The sequence below is a fragment of the Nicotiana tomentosiformis genome, chromosome 3 (genome assembly GCF_000390325.3).
Source record: "Nicotiana tomentosiformis chromosome 3, ASM39032v3, whole genome shotgun sequence".
Classification (NCBI taxonomy): Eukaryota; Viridiplantae; Streptophyta; class Magnoliopsida; order Solanales; family Solanaceae; genus Nicotiana; species Nicotiana tomentosiformis.
Genome location: NC_090814.1, coordinates 80,730,014 through 80,746,721, shown reverse-complemented (window position 1 = coordinate 80,746,721; position 16,708 = coordinate 80,730,014). Strand labels below are relative to the sequence as shown.

The 16,708-nt window shown below is 41.8% G+C and overlaps 1 protein-coding gene across 1 annotated transcript; it reads right to left on the bottom strand.

Moving 5' to 3' along the window:
• Positions 1–210: 210 nt before the first annotated feature.
• Positions 211–684, bottom strand: LOC138908075 (uncharacterized). The gene has a single exon (XM_070198714.1). The coding sequence runs from the start codon at positions 682–684 to the stop codon at positions 211–213; it is 474 nt and encodes a 157-aa protein (XP_070054815.1).
• Between the last annotated feature and the right edge of the window lie 16,024 nt (positions 685–16,708).

Below are 16,708 nucleotides of genomic sequence, written 5' to 3'. Positions count from 1 at the left end.
GAGGGGTGCTGAAGATATAGTAGCTGCAGAACTAGATAGTTGTGCTGTGCCCCTGCCCGTACCCTGGCGGGATGAACGACACTCCCTCTGAATATGACCCCTAAATCTGCACCCGTAACATATGGGTAGGTCTATGTAGCAGATCCTAAAGTGCATCTTCCCACACCTGGGGCACGGGTGCCTCCTCTGCTGCTGGAATCTCCCTCCTGATCAGCCCTGCTGGTGGGGTCCCCTACTGCCCTGATTTGGCCTGAAACGACTCCCCTGCTGTTGACTGGGCCCTGCTGGAGGTGCACTAGCTGAGGACTGAGCAAAAGACTGGGATGGCCCTGACAACCCTCCCCTAAAAGCTGATTTTCCCCCACCAAATGACTCCCCAAAGTTGCCCACGGATTGGGCCTTGCTGGTACCCTCTCGCTCTATTCTGTTCTTCAACTTAATGTTCTCTGTAGCTTGAGCAAATGCTACCATCTTCCCATAGTTCATATCTGAATTCAACGCAGCTGTAGTGGCCTCATTGATAACCAAGGGGCTAAGGCCCTGCACAAACCGGCGCACTCTAGCCTCCATAGTAGGTAACATAAGAATGACATATTTTGACAGGCGCGCAAACTCCATGTGATACTCCCACATGCTCTTACTACCTTGTTTAAGGTTCTCAAACTCTGTGGCATGGGCTGCCATAGTCTCGGCATGCAAGAAATGGTCCATGAAAGCGTCAGCAAACTCACTCCACTCCCGAGAGTCCTCTCACAGCTCAAACCAAGAATAGGCCACCCCTTTCAGGCGGTATGCGGCTAACTCCACTACCTCCGTATCAATAACGCGTATAACCCGGAGAGTTTTATGCATCTCATAAATGAAGTCCTATAGGTCCTCCTCGGGATTAGCACCCGTGAACATCGGAGGATCCAACTAAAGAAACCTTTTAACCCTGGAACCACTAGAATCCCTTTGTTGGCTAGAAGAAGTGGGTGCAACATTTGATCTCTGGGTTTGAGAAGCCGCTATCTGTGTCAGCATCTGGATAGCTCCCCTAAGATCCTCGTTAGAAATATCAGAATAGGAAGCTGGGGTTGGAGGTGGAACCGGAATATCAGTTGGAGGAACCGTTGCACCCTCAGTAGGTGCAGGAACTGGTGTGGCCTGGTCAAGTGTAGTGGACTCCGGCAGTGTAGCAATCGAGGGATTATCCCCACCCTCGGGTATTCACACGCATCATCAAATAAAGGGTCAACTGCCACTCTTGAGGCAGCATTGGCTCCTTGGCCAGTTCTTGCTCTCTTCTTAAGTGCCATGTACTGAAAGTTAAAGGATGCACGAGTTAGAGGAGGAACAGTTTCACAATCAATTTCATCGCACGATCCAGAATATCAAAGAAGGGTATTATTCCTAAATGTCCAAGTAGCCTCTAACTTATAGATGTGGTCGACAACACACCGATCAGGAGGAATCTACTAGACACGGCTCCGAGACATCCTAGGACACTTTAAAACCTTAGGCTCTGATACCAAGCTTGTCATGCCCCAACCTCGGGGAGCATGACCGGCGCTCAATCGAGTGAACCCGGTCGAGCAAGCCTGTTAGATATTTTCTACCCAACTCACCCATGATCAAGAGAAGACATGATTTCATCAATTAGACATTAGGAAGATCATATATACAATACTAAATCATCTCATTGGTGACATCATTTTTAAGTTTCAAGATGTACACATTCTTATGATTCGAGTGGAACAAGAGATCAAAACACAACATAATCTGTTTGACTTTTCTAGCACCCATGTACAACCCACATAGTGTATACGGAGCGTCTAAAAGATATAAAAGAGTGTTATGATAGTGTTGGCAATAAGGCCCCGAATATACCTCAAAATGTGATAATAATATGAACAAAAGATACAATACATGACTCCGGGATGAAGTGGTGCTCACCAAGTCTGTTGGGAAGAGGATGTACCAATATCGCTGATCAACACTGCCTGCTATGGAATCACCTGCATCCATTTAAAGATGCAGCGCCCCCAGCAAAAGGGACGTTAGTACTGTCGAATAGTACTAGTATGTAAAACTAAACACTATCTCAATAGAATGAATAATAATACAAGGGGGAAACAGTCATGAGTTCAATAAGAGCTTCAAACAATACTAAAACATCAAGTAAGGATCACATAAGTTCTCAAGTCAATTTCCATGTTATTAGGTTAGGTGATCTTTAGAGCCGATATACCATAATTCACAATACCACCGTATTCTTACACGGAGTCCGATCATGATCCGATCGGCTAGGGCATCTCATTTGAGACATCAACCATAACCACAATTTCAATTATCATTTCCAGCATAGTCACCACCATGTGTGCGGCATGGCGTCCGATCACGGCCCGATCGGCTAGTCCGTCTCACCCGAGACATTACCTTTTTAACCAATCATCTCACTTTATACTTCTTTCACATCTTTCAATTTATTGGCACGAGTGGCCTCAATTAGAAAGTCATTCTTGGCACTTGTCCGTATTTCATAATTTCAGTTTCCCCTTTTCACATTCAAACATCATTATTATCATCAACAACAATAAGGCCTACCATTTAAGGCATTAGTACACATATGAGCAATTTGGGAATCCTAAGCACATAGAGGGTTTTCATAAAATTTGGCATAATAACATTTATTCGATCTTGACATGAAGTCTTAACTTTTCTAACACATATTCCACATTTTGAACACATCCTCAAATGGAAAGATGATATGATGAATGTTGCGACCAAACACACTCACGCAAGTATACGCGGTCGTCAAGTAATAAAGTGACTAAAAGTCGGATGTCGAACCCACGAGGACTTATGATTAACTATTAACTAAATTAGACTATCCCAATTATCTAAATAAGAATTAAATCTAAAAATATTTTATTCTAACTAATTAAATAAGAAAAATATAAATAATAAACTTTGAACAGAGGAAGAGCAGATTTTAATGATATCAATGTAATGAAAACGATCTAGGGTTATGGTCTATCTAACAATCCTATTGTATTCTTCAATTGAATTGACCGACTAATTTATCTAGCTTATTGGTTGACAGGGTTAATATTGCTCATAAGAATCTGTCGAGTTCTTACTCGCCTATTCAAGCTAACCTAACGCCTATATGTCTATGGAGTTAGAATCAACAAGAACGCATTTATAATTCCTGTAAATCAACCAAGCAAGGCAATTAGGTATATGTCTATCCTAACCACGAATCCGTTCCCCGATGCCCGAGTTCAAGAACTTGCCCTACTCAATCCTATATGCAATATAGAATTCCCACTTTCGAGGTCAATTCTAGATTCGTAGATAATATTCAATTGGTGATCAAGCAATTAAATAATTAAGCGCAAGATTGAATAAATAAACTAATATGATAAATCAAGAAGTCAAAATCAATATCCGAATAACAATAGTCATGAAAGAACCATAACCCTAGAACGTGAAGTTTAGCTCCACATAGACATGGTAGCCAAACAACAAATCATATAAAGAAACATAAAAATTACTAAGTTTGGTGGGAGAAAGATGAAACTTGATGAATTCCGGCCTCCACAGCTTTTTCCTGGCTTTTTTCCCTCTTCCCAATATGTTCCATCCTCTAAAGGAGGCGTTTTTGGCTTATATATTGCGTACAAAAGTCGTGGGCCAAAGCTCTCCCTTTCCTAGTCCAATTCGGCTTCAGGGATTGATGCTAAGGTGGATGCGACGCATCCACCTTATCCTCCATTTCAATTTTTGCCTGCGAAGGTGGATGCGACGCATCCACCTTGTCCTCTATTTCTCAGCTTCGCATGCGATGGTGGACGCGACGCATCCAGCTTCACTTCTACTTCCCAGTTTCGCACGCGATGGCGGACGCGATGGCACAACTTCACTGCTAAGGTTGCATGCAGGATGATGTTTTCCTAGGTTGGATGCGACGCATCCAACCCTTCTTCCTCTAGCTAAACCACCTTTTCTTCATATTTTGCACTCCGAACACCTTAAATTGTCACACATAACTTAATTAGTCATCAAACCAATAATTACACCATGTTGGGTGTTTTAACGATTAAATAACATCAAAAAGTGGTTAAAGCATGGGCAAAGTAACATCCACACACATCGAAATATGCCAAACATCACTACCCCACACTTAAACCTTTGTTCGTCCTCGAACAAACCATCCTATAGTAGACGAAACAAAATTAAACTCTTATCGTTCAAAGCACACTACATCTATGACCATGATTATTTGCTACAATTAGGCTCTAGACTATGCATCAACACACTTCCCTTTTCTTAGGCCCTTCTTTAAACATATTCGAACAAAGACAACATGCTCATAACAATCCTAACCTCAAAAACCGACTCAATGTCACAATGCACTCATGGCTTGAACAACCAACATCATAGAGAAGTCTAATAACGTTACCTATCCCTCGTGAAACCATGTGCCCTCACAACAAAAGCAGAGAGAGTAAAATCAATCCACACATTCGAATCTCATGCTCACAAAGAAAATCGCTCACTCTCACAAAAGAAGTCGCATGCATGCAGTTGGTACCATAGGCTTGCCCTTAATGTAAATCTCTACTAATGTAAGCTCGCTCGATCTAAAATCAATTAGGACTTTTTTCATGGTTGTAATGTGGGCTAAGGGACGGGTAGGATATATTTAAGGAATAGTGATTCACCCTCCTAAGCACTTTAACACATCATCAAATAACTTAAGCGCAAATTCTTCAACACCACTTCAATTTCACAAATAATATCACCCCAACAATATTTCCTCTTTCTTTAAGCACTACTTTAATTCATACCCACTAGCAAGAACAAGACAACAATTTATTCATTTATATTTTTCTTTCTTTTTTTTTTTCAGATTTTTCTCTTCTTTTTTTCTTTTTTTAATTTCCGCTAGTGGTGTATTATTTTACAAAATAAGTGCACCCTTCTTTCTTTCATTGGTTCCACTCAAAAGTCACCCCACACTTAGTCCCTTCTTACTTCTTTCAGCGCTCATCTAACAATTAAAGTGCTTTAAGAGGTAAAAGGATCAAAACAATGTCAATTAAGAATAAAAAGGGTATAGGCTTGTAATGTGGGTACCAAATAAAAGGTCTACAGGCTCAAAAGGGTTAACTAGGGATAGATTTTATTTGTGATAAGCAATAAGCTCAAAAAGATCAAAGAAAGCCTAAAATCATTTTTCAAACCGAGCATCACCTAAAATTTCGCTTCAACTCACATACCGGGCAAGTTCTAGACACAAGTACATTACATGGACTACACAAAAACCTCACCACACATGGCACATGACTCGCTAAGGACGGTCACATTCCGACTCTCAAACAATGCAAGTATTCACGGAGCAACGAGATATTAAGCATTAAGCGCAAAGTGAACACAAGTCAAGAAAATGAGAAATAGGCTGCAACAAAACATGCTATCCGTTTTAACAAGGCATCATCAATAATTTCAGAGTGAGAAGGGAAGATATTACATATGTAAAAGCTTAAATATGCCAGTATCAAACAAGTCAAGGGCACCTAGGTTCATCATTCTTCCTCCTTTTATTCCCTACATTCCTACTCTACTCTAAAAAGAAAACAAAATTACCCGGTTCAAACTACATCCCATGGAAAAGAACCGAGGCACAAAGAAAAACCACAGGGGATTATTACTATCTACAAAGATACTTTTTTTTTTTTTTTTTTTTTGATAAACTAATAGATAAACTGATAGTTACTCCATATAGATGAATTTACTGTTATTTTATGCCATTAATCCAGTGAATATATTAGTACATTCATCCATACATCAAACATAAATCACCCCCACCCCACACTTAGGGTTGTGCGTTGTCCCCAACGCATACAAACAAGGTAAAGTAGGGTGAGAAGGACTCCCTGAAGTCAAGGTGGAGGAGCATCTGCATCCATAGCATTCCTATCATCAACAACTGGTGCTGATTCTGTATCAGGTGTTACAGCGACCTCAATAGGCCTGTTGAGTGGAGCCTCGGTGACTATGGGAGGAACAGGAGTGGATGGTCCGGCAGTGGATGATGCAATCAGCTGGGAGATGTCTGTACCTGCACATTGAACCAGAGCTCTGAGGAGTAATGATATCTCCTTCATCATCGTGGCCTGCTCGGTCTGAACTCGGCTTAGATCCGCACGAGTCTGTCTCAACTCATCCCTGGTGGCACTCAACTCGACACGAGTCGCTATCAGCTCAGCCCTGTTCTCTTGCATATCTGCTTGCATATGCTCAAATAATTGTTGGACGGTGAGCTTAGAAGACCTTCCCTTGTTCGGCTCTAGAACATGAGTGACATCATATGGTCCTGGAGCTTTAGCCTCAATGTCATCATTCTCCTTGTCCCATAGTACTCCCCTCTCTGTTAAAAAAGCCGTTAGGGTATTAGCAAAGAACAGCCTCCACTTGTAATTCATCCTGGTTCGCTGCATTTGATCATGCATGATGGCTCCGAAGTTGAGTGGTATCCCCTCTAATAAAGCATATAATACGAGTGCGCGGTAACGAGGGACATCAGTTTTATGTTGGCATGGCAGCAGTCGGTTACAAATGAAATTTAGAGCCACACGTGCTAACGCACTCATGAATTCCTTTGCTATAGAGTGGTACTCCATACTCCCATGCTTCCATTCTGCATCCTTCCTGGTAGGGCATAGGACAGACTTAATGTGTGCATAATCTGGTGTTTTGCATATGGCGTCAAACCTGTCAGTGAGTGTGTGTGGCACCCTTAAGAAGTTATTCAGAGCTTCAGCTGACACATTAATATCTATCCCTCTTACTCGCACAATGTTTCCCCGTGCGTGACGCCAATTGGCGTAGAGCTCTCTAACAATGGTGAGGTTGGCTTTGCCATGACCTTTCAGAATGGGTCCCCATTTTTGCACCTCTCGAATTGACTGGAGAAACTCTGAGTACTTTGTCTTAAGTGGTCCGATGTTTATCGGCTTTTCCGGAATGTACTTCTTTGAAACCAATATCTTCTTATAGGCTCGGAATGCCTTCTCATTAACAAAGTATTTCTCCCAATCAACTCGGTCTATGGGTTCACCTTCGTCTTCATCACTCATGTTGATCTGTAGGTGGTCATTGTCCGAATCGGAATCGGATTCAGATTCTGTAGTAATCTTCTCCTTCCCTTTATCAGTTGGAGCACTCATTCTCGAAGCTTTTCTTTGGTATGTCACAGGCTCTCGTATCTCTATTCCTTTGCTTGGTGTAATACCCTTCTTCACTGTCCTCCGGACCAATGTTTCCTCCTCCTCTTGCTCTGAATCATCACTTAACTGCCTAGGCAGCAGTTCCATTTCCTTCTCCGTCCGCTTCCTCTTTTTCTGTGGATTTGGACCGCCCGCTGCCCTTCCGGTAGGCTTTTTGGGCGGTTGTTTGTTACCATCTTTGTCTTGTTTCTTGGATGGTTTACTCGCTGCTGTCATTTTACGAATCTAAGTACCTGCAATGCAAAGAATTCAACAATTAGCAGATGAAACAGCGAAGTTCAGCCTGAAAGCAATTGCGACAGCTTGCAGACTTCAATTTATTTGTAAAGTCATGCCATTCACTCTTCATGGAATTGTAGCTCATGACTTTCAGCAAGTATGTGATAACTTTCTTCAAAAACTCAATTTCACATAGCCCCTCACTCGACCCCACACTTATTCTCAAGCATACACCAATGTTGCTCGGTTACTCAGACTTCACCGACGCCTAAATTTTTCTCAGGGACAATTCGTCGAACATGTGGTATGCAACAAGTGTGCCTAGTTCATTCTATCAGTTGAGCAGTGCAACTACCCTCCCAAAGTTGGACGAGATGAAGGGAATTATAGTTTATCATCTCTCAACCATTACAACTACCAAGAACGACAGCCCTAAAAATCTTGAAATTGCAAAACCTACTTGTTGCTACCATTGAAGGAGGGAGGAGAGACGAATTTGGAGAGAAGCCAACGGAAGAACGAAGAGGATGATGCGTACCTGTCGCGTTTGATCTTATTGCGATACAATTTCGATGAGAGAATTCTGTTCTGCGTTCGTAGGCGTCGCCAAAACGAGACGAGTGGATGCGTCGCAAGAAACGTTTTTGTTCGAATAGGTTATCTTAAGATGTGTTAAAATATATATTACTTACCTGTGCGTGCGAGCTTTGACGCGACGCATCCCCTTGTCTTCCTTCAAAAATTTTGGGACGCGATACGGGCGCGATAGGCAGACTGCACTGCCTTGTCTGCCTTCAAAAATATTTTTTTTTTTTTTTTTTTTTTTTTTATTTGCTGAGGGGGACGCGACGCATCCGCCTCGTTTTCTTGAATAAAATCTATGTCCTACGAAAAAAAAAAAAAAAAACTAACTTGGGTGGCCTCCCAAGAAGTGCCTGATTTAACGTCGCGGCACGACGCAACATGTTCTTCATGCCTCCACTAAGTCCATTGTGGTCTTGTGACGTGCAATGTCACCACCCCAATAGTGTTTTACTCTTTGGCCATTTACCAAGAATGTCGTATTGGACCCCTTTTCACACAATTCTATCGCACCATGAGGTTTCACACTAACCACTTCAAACGGACCCGACCATCGAGATTTAAGCTTTCCTGGAAAAAGCTTTAGCCTTGAATTAAACAGTAGAATTTGTTGACCTGGTTCAAACTCACGATGTTGGATATGCTTATCATGCCATCTTTTTGTCTTCTCTTTATACAATTTGGCATTTTCATACGCATGCAATCGAAACTCATCAAGCTCGTCGAGTTGTAGCAATCTCTTTTCACCGGCCAAGTCCATCTCCATATTTAGCTTTTTAATCGCCCAATAAGCTTTGTGTTCAAGCTCGACGGGCAGATGGCAGGCCTTCCCATAAACCAACCTGTACGGAGAAGTGCCTATTGGGGTCTTGTACGCAGTGCGATATGCCCATAATGCGTCATCCAGCTTCCCGGCCCAGTCCTTTCTATTCATACTTACTGTCTTTTCCAAAATCTGCTTGACCTCTCTGTTGGAAACTTCTACTTGACCACTCGTTTGGGGATGATAGGCAGTAGAAACTTTGTGCTTGACTCCGTATTTTGCAAGAATATTATTCAGCAGTTTGTTACAAAAGTGAGTTCCCCCGTCGCTTATCAACACTCTTGGGGTCCCAAAACGTGTGAAGATGTGCTTCTTTACAAAGCCTACCACAACTTTTGCGTCGTTAGTAGGAAGAGCTATGGCCTCTACCCACTTAGAAACATAGTCGACCGCCACCAAGATGTATCTGTGTCCGTTAGAATATGGGAATGGTCCCATAAAATCAATCCCCCAAACATCAAAAAGTTCTACCGCCAGTATATTTTGCAAGGGCATCTCGTGCTTCCTCGTGATAGTTCCAGTTCTTTGGCATCTATCACAATTTTTAACGAAGGCATGTGCATCCTTAAACAATTTTGGCCAATAAAAACCTGATTGTAGCACTTTTTGGGCGGTTCTATCCCCGCCGTGATGACCTCCATATGGTGACGCATGGCAGTCATGTAGTATAGCCTTCATCTCTTCCTCAGGAACACACCTTCTCACCAACTGATCTGCACACTGCCTATATAGGAATGGCTCATCCCACACGTAGAACCTTACATCATGTAGGAATCTTCTTCTATTGTCAGCTGTCCACTCTAGTGGCGTTACCCCACTTGCGATAAAATTCACATAATCTGCATACCATGGGGCTTCACCTGAGGTGATTGCCAATATTTGCTCATCCGGAAATGTTTCTTTAATTGACCCTCCTTCAGCTACATGGTTCCGGCTCTCTAATCTGGATAAATGATCGGCCACTTGATTTTCTGTCCCTTTTCGATCTCGGATCTCTAAGTCAAATTCTTGCAAGAGGAGGACCCAACGAATCAGCCTCGGCTTGGCGTCTTTCTTTTCAAATAGGTATCTGATAGCTGAATGATCTGTGTAGACGATGACTTTGGTTCCCACTAGATAGGATCTGAACTTGTCAAACGCCCACACCACTGCAAGCAACTCCTTTTCAGTCACTGTATAATTCATCTGAGCTGGATTCATAGTTTTGCTTGCATAATAAATGGAGTGAAAGATTTTATCCCTCCTTTGCCCCAACACCGCTCCAATTGCTATGTCACTTGCATCGCACATCAACTCAAATGGTTGTGCCCAATCGGGGCCAATGATAATTGGTGCAGTCACCAATCTTCCCTTCAGCTCCTCAAATGCTTTCAGACATGCATTATCAAACTTGAAGGTAACGTCTTTCTCTAGAAGCCTGCACAAAGGGGAAGAAATTTTCGAAAAATCTTTAATGAAACGACGATAAAAACCTGCATGACCCAAGAAACTGCGAATGCCTTTGATGGATGTCGGCGGGGGCAATTTTTCGATCGTCTCCACCTTTGCTTTATCCACCTGTAGACCATCTTTTGAAACCTTGTGCCCCAAAACTATACCTTCACGTACCATGAAATGGCACTTTTCCCAGTTTAGCACCAAGTTCGTCTCTTCACACCTAGCTAGCACTTTATCAAGGTTCATCAAACAACTATCAAAAGAACATCCAAACACAGAAAAATCGTCCATGAATACTTCTACATATCTTTCAACCATGTCAGTGAAAATAGCCATCATACACCTTTGAAAAGTCGCAGGTGCATTACAAAGACCGAAGGGCATTCTCTTGAACGCATACGTGCCATAAGGACATGTAAATGTAGTTTTCTCTTGGTCTTCTGGGGCTATAGCAATCTGATTATACCCCGAATAACCGTCCAGGAAACAGTAGTATTCCTGGCCAGCTAATCTATCAAGCATTTGGTCAATAAAAGGCAGGGGAAAGTGGTCTTTCCGGGTGGCATTGTTTAGTTTTCTGTAATCTATGCAAATTCTCCATCCAGTTACAGTTCTTGTAGGAATTAAGTCATTATTTTCATTAACTACTACGGTTATCCCCCCTTTCTTCGGCACACATTGAACGGGGCTTACCCATTTACTATCAGAGATTGGAAATACAATACCTGCATCAAGCCACTTAATCACTTCTTTCCTTACCACTTCTTTCATGATTGGATTTAGTCGGCGTTGGTGTTCTACACTCGGCTTGTGTCCGTCCTCCATGAGGATTTTGTGCATGCAGAAAGCTGGACTAATGCCTTTAATGTCAGACATTGTCCACCCAATTGCTCGCTTGTGCTCACGTAGCACCCTTAATAGCTTTTCTTCCTGTAATTTAGACAAGTGAGCAGAAATAATAACAGGTAAAGTGTCAGAACTTCCCAAATAAGCATATTGAAGGTGAGGGGGTAGGGGTTTAAGTTCCAAATTTGGAGCTTTTTCAATTGACGGCTTTGGTGGGGGGCCACTTGGCCTATTCAGGGGCTCAAACGGGATTATTCCTTGCATGTAACCACATGATGTATCTAGGATTCCCTTTATCTCCTCAACCTCATCATCCATCTCCAAGCTATCAAATAGCATGATTGCTTTTTCTAAACAGTCGCCTAGATATACGCTCGTGTTAAGAAGTTTCTCATCCACCTCTACCACAGATATCATAGAGAGCTCCTCATAGTGGCGGGGGAGTTGGATTGCTTTGTAGACATTGAAGACTGCCTCCTCGTTGTCCACTCTCATAATCATTTTCCCTTCTCTCACTTTAATTATTGCATCGCCAGTAGCCAAGAGAGGTCGTCCCAATATGATTGGAACTTGTTCATCAGCCTCGAAGTCTAGAATAATGAAGTCAGCTGGGAAGATGAATTTTCCAATTTGCAGCAGCACATCTTCAATCACTCCTTCAGGGTAGGCTATGGACCTATCAGCTAATTGCAACATCACGGTGGTTGGTCTCGGAGCTCCCAGACCTAATTGCTTAAACAAGGATAACGGCATCAGATTTATGCTTGCACCCAAATCACACAGAGCACGTCCCACGTTAATATTACCGATTTGTACTGGAATAGTGAAGCTGCCAGGGTCCTTAAGCTTTTGGGGAAGCTTGTTTTGGACCCTTGATGTGCACTCCTCAGTAAGTGCAACCGTCTCGAACTCAGTCAATTTCCTCTTATGAGCCACTATGTCTTTTATGTACTTAGCGTACTTTGGAATTTCACGAAGTACATCCACTAATGGAATATTTAATTGAACCTGACTCAACATGGAGAGAAATTTGTTGAACATGCGATCGTCATTCCTTTTCTGCAATCTTTGGGGGAAAGGTGGTGGTGGCCTTGTAACCTCCATTCGCTCTGAACTTGCATCATCTTCCTTTGACTCTTGTGTTGCCTTAGGTGTCAACTCCCCCCCAGGTGTAGGTTTTTCTTTTATCTTCCTTGGCGCTTCCTCTAGTTCCCTCCCGTTTCTAAGTGTAACTGCATTAATTTGAGGGTTCTTCTCTGTATCACTGGGAAGTGAGCCTGTAGGTCTAGTATTTTGGTTTGCTGCTAACTGCCCCATTTGCCTCTCAAGATTTCTGAAATCGGTCCTGAGCTGTTGATTGTCTAGTAACAACTTTTTCAGCAAGTCATTCGTACTTTCTTCCATTTGTTGGGGTGGCTTCTGAGGTTGAGTAAAATTCCCTTGAGGCCTATACTGATTCTGTTGACTCCCGCCCCATGAGAAGTTAGGATGATTCCTCCAGTTTGGGTTGTAAGTGTTCCCATATTGTGCATGTTGATTCATAGGACCTCTGTTTTGTTGTCCCACATAGTATATAGATTCAGGATTCGTGGGGCACATGTCAATCATATGACTGTCTCCGCATAGTTCGCAACAAATAGACATCTGCTGTACATGTTGCATTTGTTGTGTTGTCATTCTATTCATCTGATTTGCCAATTTTGCTATATCGGCTCTCATGGCGGAAAAGTCATCAAGCTCAATCAAACCGGCGGCCTTCTGTTTAATTACCCTTCGTGAATCCCCCTCTCCTTGCCAATTATGGTCATTAGCAGTGAAATTATTTAGCAGGAGTTGTATTTCACTATACGGTCTTGCCATGCAACTACCCCCACAAGCTGAGTCAAGATTCATCTTTGATGCTTCATCTAACCCATCAACAAAAGTGTGACCCAATACCTCATCAGTTTGACAATGATGCGGGCAGTCTCTGAGTAGTTTCTTGTATCTTTCCCAAGCTTGACGAAGTGTCTCGCCATCCCGTTGTTGGAACCCAAGAATTTGGCTCCTCAACGACTTTGTCTTCTTAGTTGGGAAAAACTTGATCAGGAATTTCCTTGCTAGATCATCCCAAGTGTGGATAGAGTTCGCGGGCTCCTTTTGCAACCATTCTTTAGCTTCCCCCAACAGTGAAAAAGGGAATAGTGTCAGCCTGACATAGTCCTTGGAGACGTTCGGATAATTGTAAGTGTCCGTGATTTCCAAGAAGTTCTGAATATGCCTCTGCGGGTCCTCATGAGATAGACCCACATATTGTCCTGTGGACTGAATCAGCTGTACCATGTACTGTTTGAGTTCAAAATGCCCAGTGATATCAGGCTTCACAATAGCCTGAGTCATATTCGCAAGATTGGGCCTTGCGGCTTCGATTACCGGACGCTCTTCATTGCCTGCCATATCTATTGGCTGTGGTTGGATTGCGATGTCCAAATCTCTTTCTATTCTCGTTCTAGCTTCGTGTTCCCTTCTCACTCTATGTAATGTTCGTTCGATTTCTGGATCAAGAGGAATGAGGTTGTTTGCACTTCTACTCCTCTGCATTCGAGAGTAAACCCTGCGTTGACACAAACCAGGCAAACTGAAAATTAAAACTTGAAAACAAATATCTAATAAAAGCTTAACTTAGTCACGTAGCTAATTTCTAAGTCCCCGGCAACGGCGCCAAAAACTTGTTGCGACCAAACACACTCACGCAAGTATACGCGGTCGTCAAGTAATAAAGTGACTAAAAGTCGGATGTCGAACCCACGAGGACTTATGATTAACTATTAACTAAATTAGACTATCCCAATTATCTAAATAAGAATTAAATCTAAAAATATTTTATTCTAACTAATTAAATAAGAAAAATATAAATAATAAACTTTGAACAGAGGAAGAGCAGATTTTAATGATATCAATGTAATGAAAACGATCTAGGGTTATGGTCTATCTAACAATCCTATTGTATTCTTCAATTGAATTGACCGACTAATTTATCTAGCTTATTGGTTGACAGGGTTAATATTGCTCATAAGAATCTGTCGAGTTCTTACTCGCCTATTCAAGCTAACCTAACGCCTATATGTCTATGGAGTTAGAATCAACAAGAACGCATTTATAATTCCTGTAAATCAACCAAGCAAGGCAATTAGGTATATGTCTATCCTAACCACGAATCCGTTCCCCGATGCCCGAGTTCAAGAACTTGCCCTACTCAATCCTATATGCAATATAGAATTCCCACTTTCGAGGTCAATTCTAGATTCGTAGATAATATTCAATTGGTGATCAAGCAATTAAATAATTAAGCGCAAGATTGAATAAATAAACTAATATGATAAATCAAGAAGTCAAAATCAATATCCGAATAACAATAGTCATGAAAGAACCATAACCCTAGAACGTGAAGTTTAGCTCCACATAGACATGGTAGCCAAACAACAAATCATATAAAGAAACATAAAAATTACTAAGTTTGGTGGGAGAAAGATGAAACTTGATGAATTCCGGCCTCCACAGCTTTTTCCTGGCTTTTTCCCTCTTCCCAATATGTTAGATAACCTAAAGGAGGCGTTTTTGGCTTATATATTGCGTACAAAAGTCGTGGGCCAAAGCTCTCCTATTCCTAGTCCAAATCGGCTTCAGGGATTGATGCTAAGGTGGATGCGACGCATCCACCTTATCCTCCATTTCAATTTTTGCCTGCGAAGGTGGATGCGACGCATCCACCTTGTCCTCTATTTCTCAGCTTCGCATGCGATGGTGGACGCGACGCATCCAGCTTCACTTCTACTTCCCAGTTTCGCACGCGATGGCGGACGCGATGGCACAACTTCACTGCTAAGGTTGCATGCAGGATGATGTTTTCCTAGGTTGGATGCGACGCATCCAACCCTTCTTCCTCTAGCTAAACCACCTTTTCTTCATATTTTGCACTCCGAACACCTTAAATTGTCACACATAACTTAATTAGTCATCAAACCAATAATTACACCATGTTGGGTGTTTTAACGATTAAATAACATCAAAAAGTGGTTAAAGCATGGGCAAAGTAACATCCACACACATCGAAATATGCCAAACATCAATGAAGCATTTAGAATAAATATTGAACATACATTCTTCAACACAAACACATTAAGAATAGCCAATTCTATAATGATCAATTTAGGACTTACACCAATTACATGAACACCGTGGGATTCGATTCTAAGAAGAAGGGGGTTTAGCTAACATACCTTAATTGAGATTCCTTCAAACTTTAAAACATTCCGGAATTCTTAGCACTTCGATCTATTTTAGAAATATAGCAAGTTGGATAAAAATTAGGAATATGGTCATGATTCTAGCTCATTTGAGCACATTATCAAATACTAGGTGTGCATTAATATTTTTAAGGCCTTTTTTGGAAAGATTCTATCATTCCTCAACCCATTCTCTACCATATTTTTAGCTCACAACCTTCCCACATACTTCAAGAATACATGCATGCAAGATAACAACCCCCACACTCAATAATTGTCTTTCTAATTATCCCCTTTTTAGTAGATTTTTGAAATTAAGAGCTACGACATAGATTCTTACCTTTAAGTAGGGACTTTCCTTGATAATCTTCAAGGATTGAGCAAGAATTGTTGGATATTATATTGAAGGTTACTTCCCCACTCTAAGAACTCTTTCTCACTCTAAAAATATCAGAAATATACTAAAAAATGGACTATGGCATATGTTTTAACGAAATTGGGTCGGGTTTAAAAACCTTAAAATGAAGCTCCGGAACAGGGTATGCGGTCGCATATGCGATCACAAAATGGATATGCGGTCCACATATCGGCATCACAATTTGGTGCCAAAAATTGGAAAAAACTCTGCCTGGGTCTGCATTAGTTATGCGGCCCGCAGACCTGTTTTGCAGTTGCATAATGCGCCGCAGAACCTCCCTCCGTAAAAATTCTAAGGCTGATTGTGCGACAAAAGTGCGGCCCACGAAATAGTTATGTGGTGGCATATTTGGCCACGAAATTGACATAAAAAATGGTCCAAGTAGCTACTTCACTCTGTGGTCCCGCTGAGTAATTATGCGGCTGCATAATGGGCTGCAGAAATGCCCAACCCTGCAAAATATTTTCCTTCAACTCCCCAACACACTGTTCAATCCAAAAAGTCTAAACCCAATTTTTAGGACAAGTTCAAAGACGCCTACCCCGGCATCACGGAACCCTGGTTTTTTAGGAAATATTTTACGGGGCCTTAGAGTTCACAAAAGCAAGCTGTCTCAGCTTTTGTTGCAGCTGTGGTACAAGATAAACTTGTTGACCCAAAAACCATATATACACCAACTGATATCCAGAGAGACATCCAAAAAGCATATGGTATGGACTTAAGCTAATGCAAGGATGGAGATAAAAAAAAATCAATGCAATTGTTGAGAGGAATACCAAGTGAGTCATACAAGAAAATACCAACATATCTTTATATGTTAGAGTACTCTAACCCAGAATCT

Bases quoted from the DNA above. Each gene is read 5' to 3' on its own strand.
- LOC138908075 (XM_070198714.1), bottom strand. From the start codon at position 684: ATGGCAGCCCATGCCACAGAGTTTGAGAACCTTAAACAAGGTAGTAAG.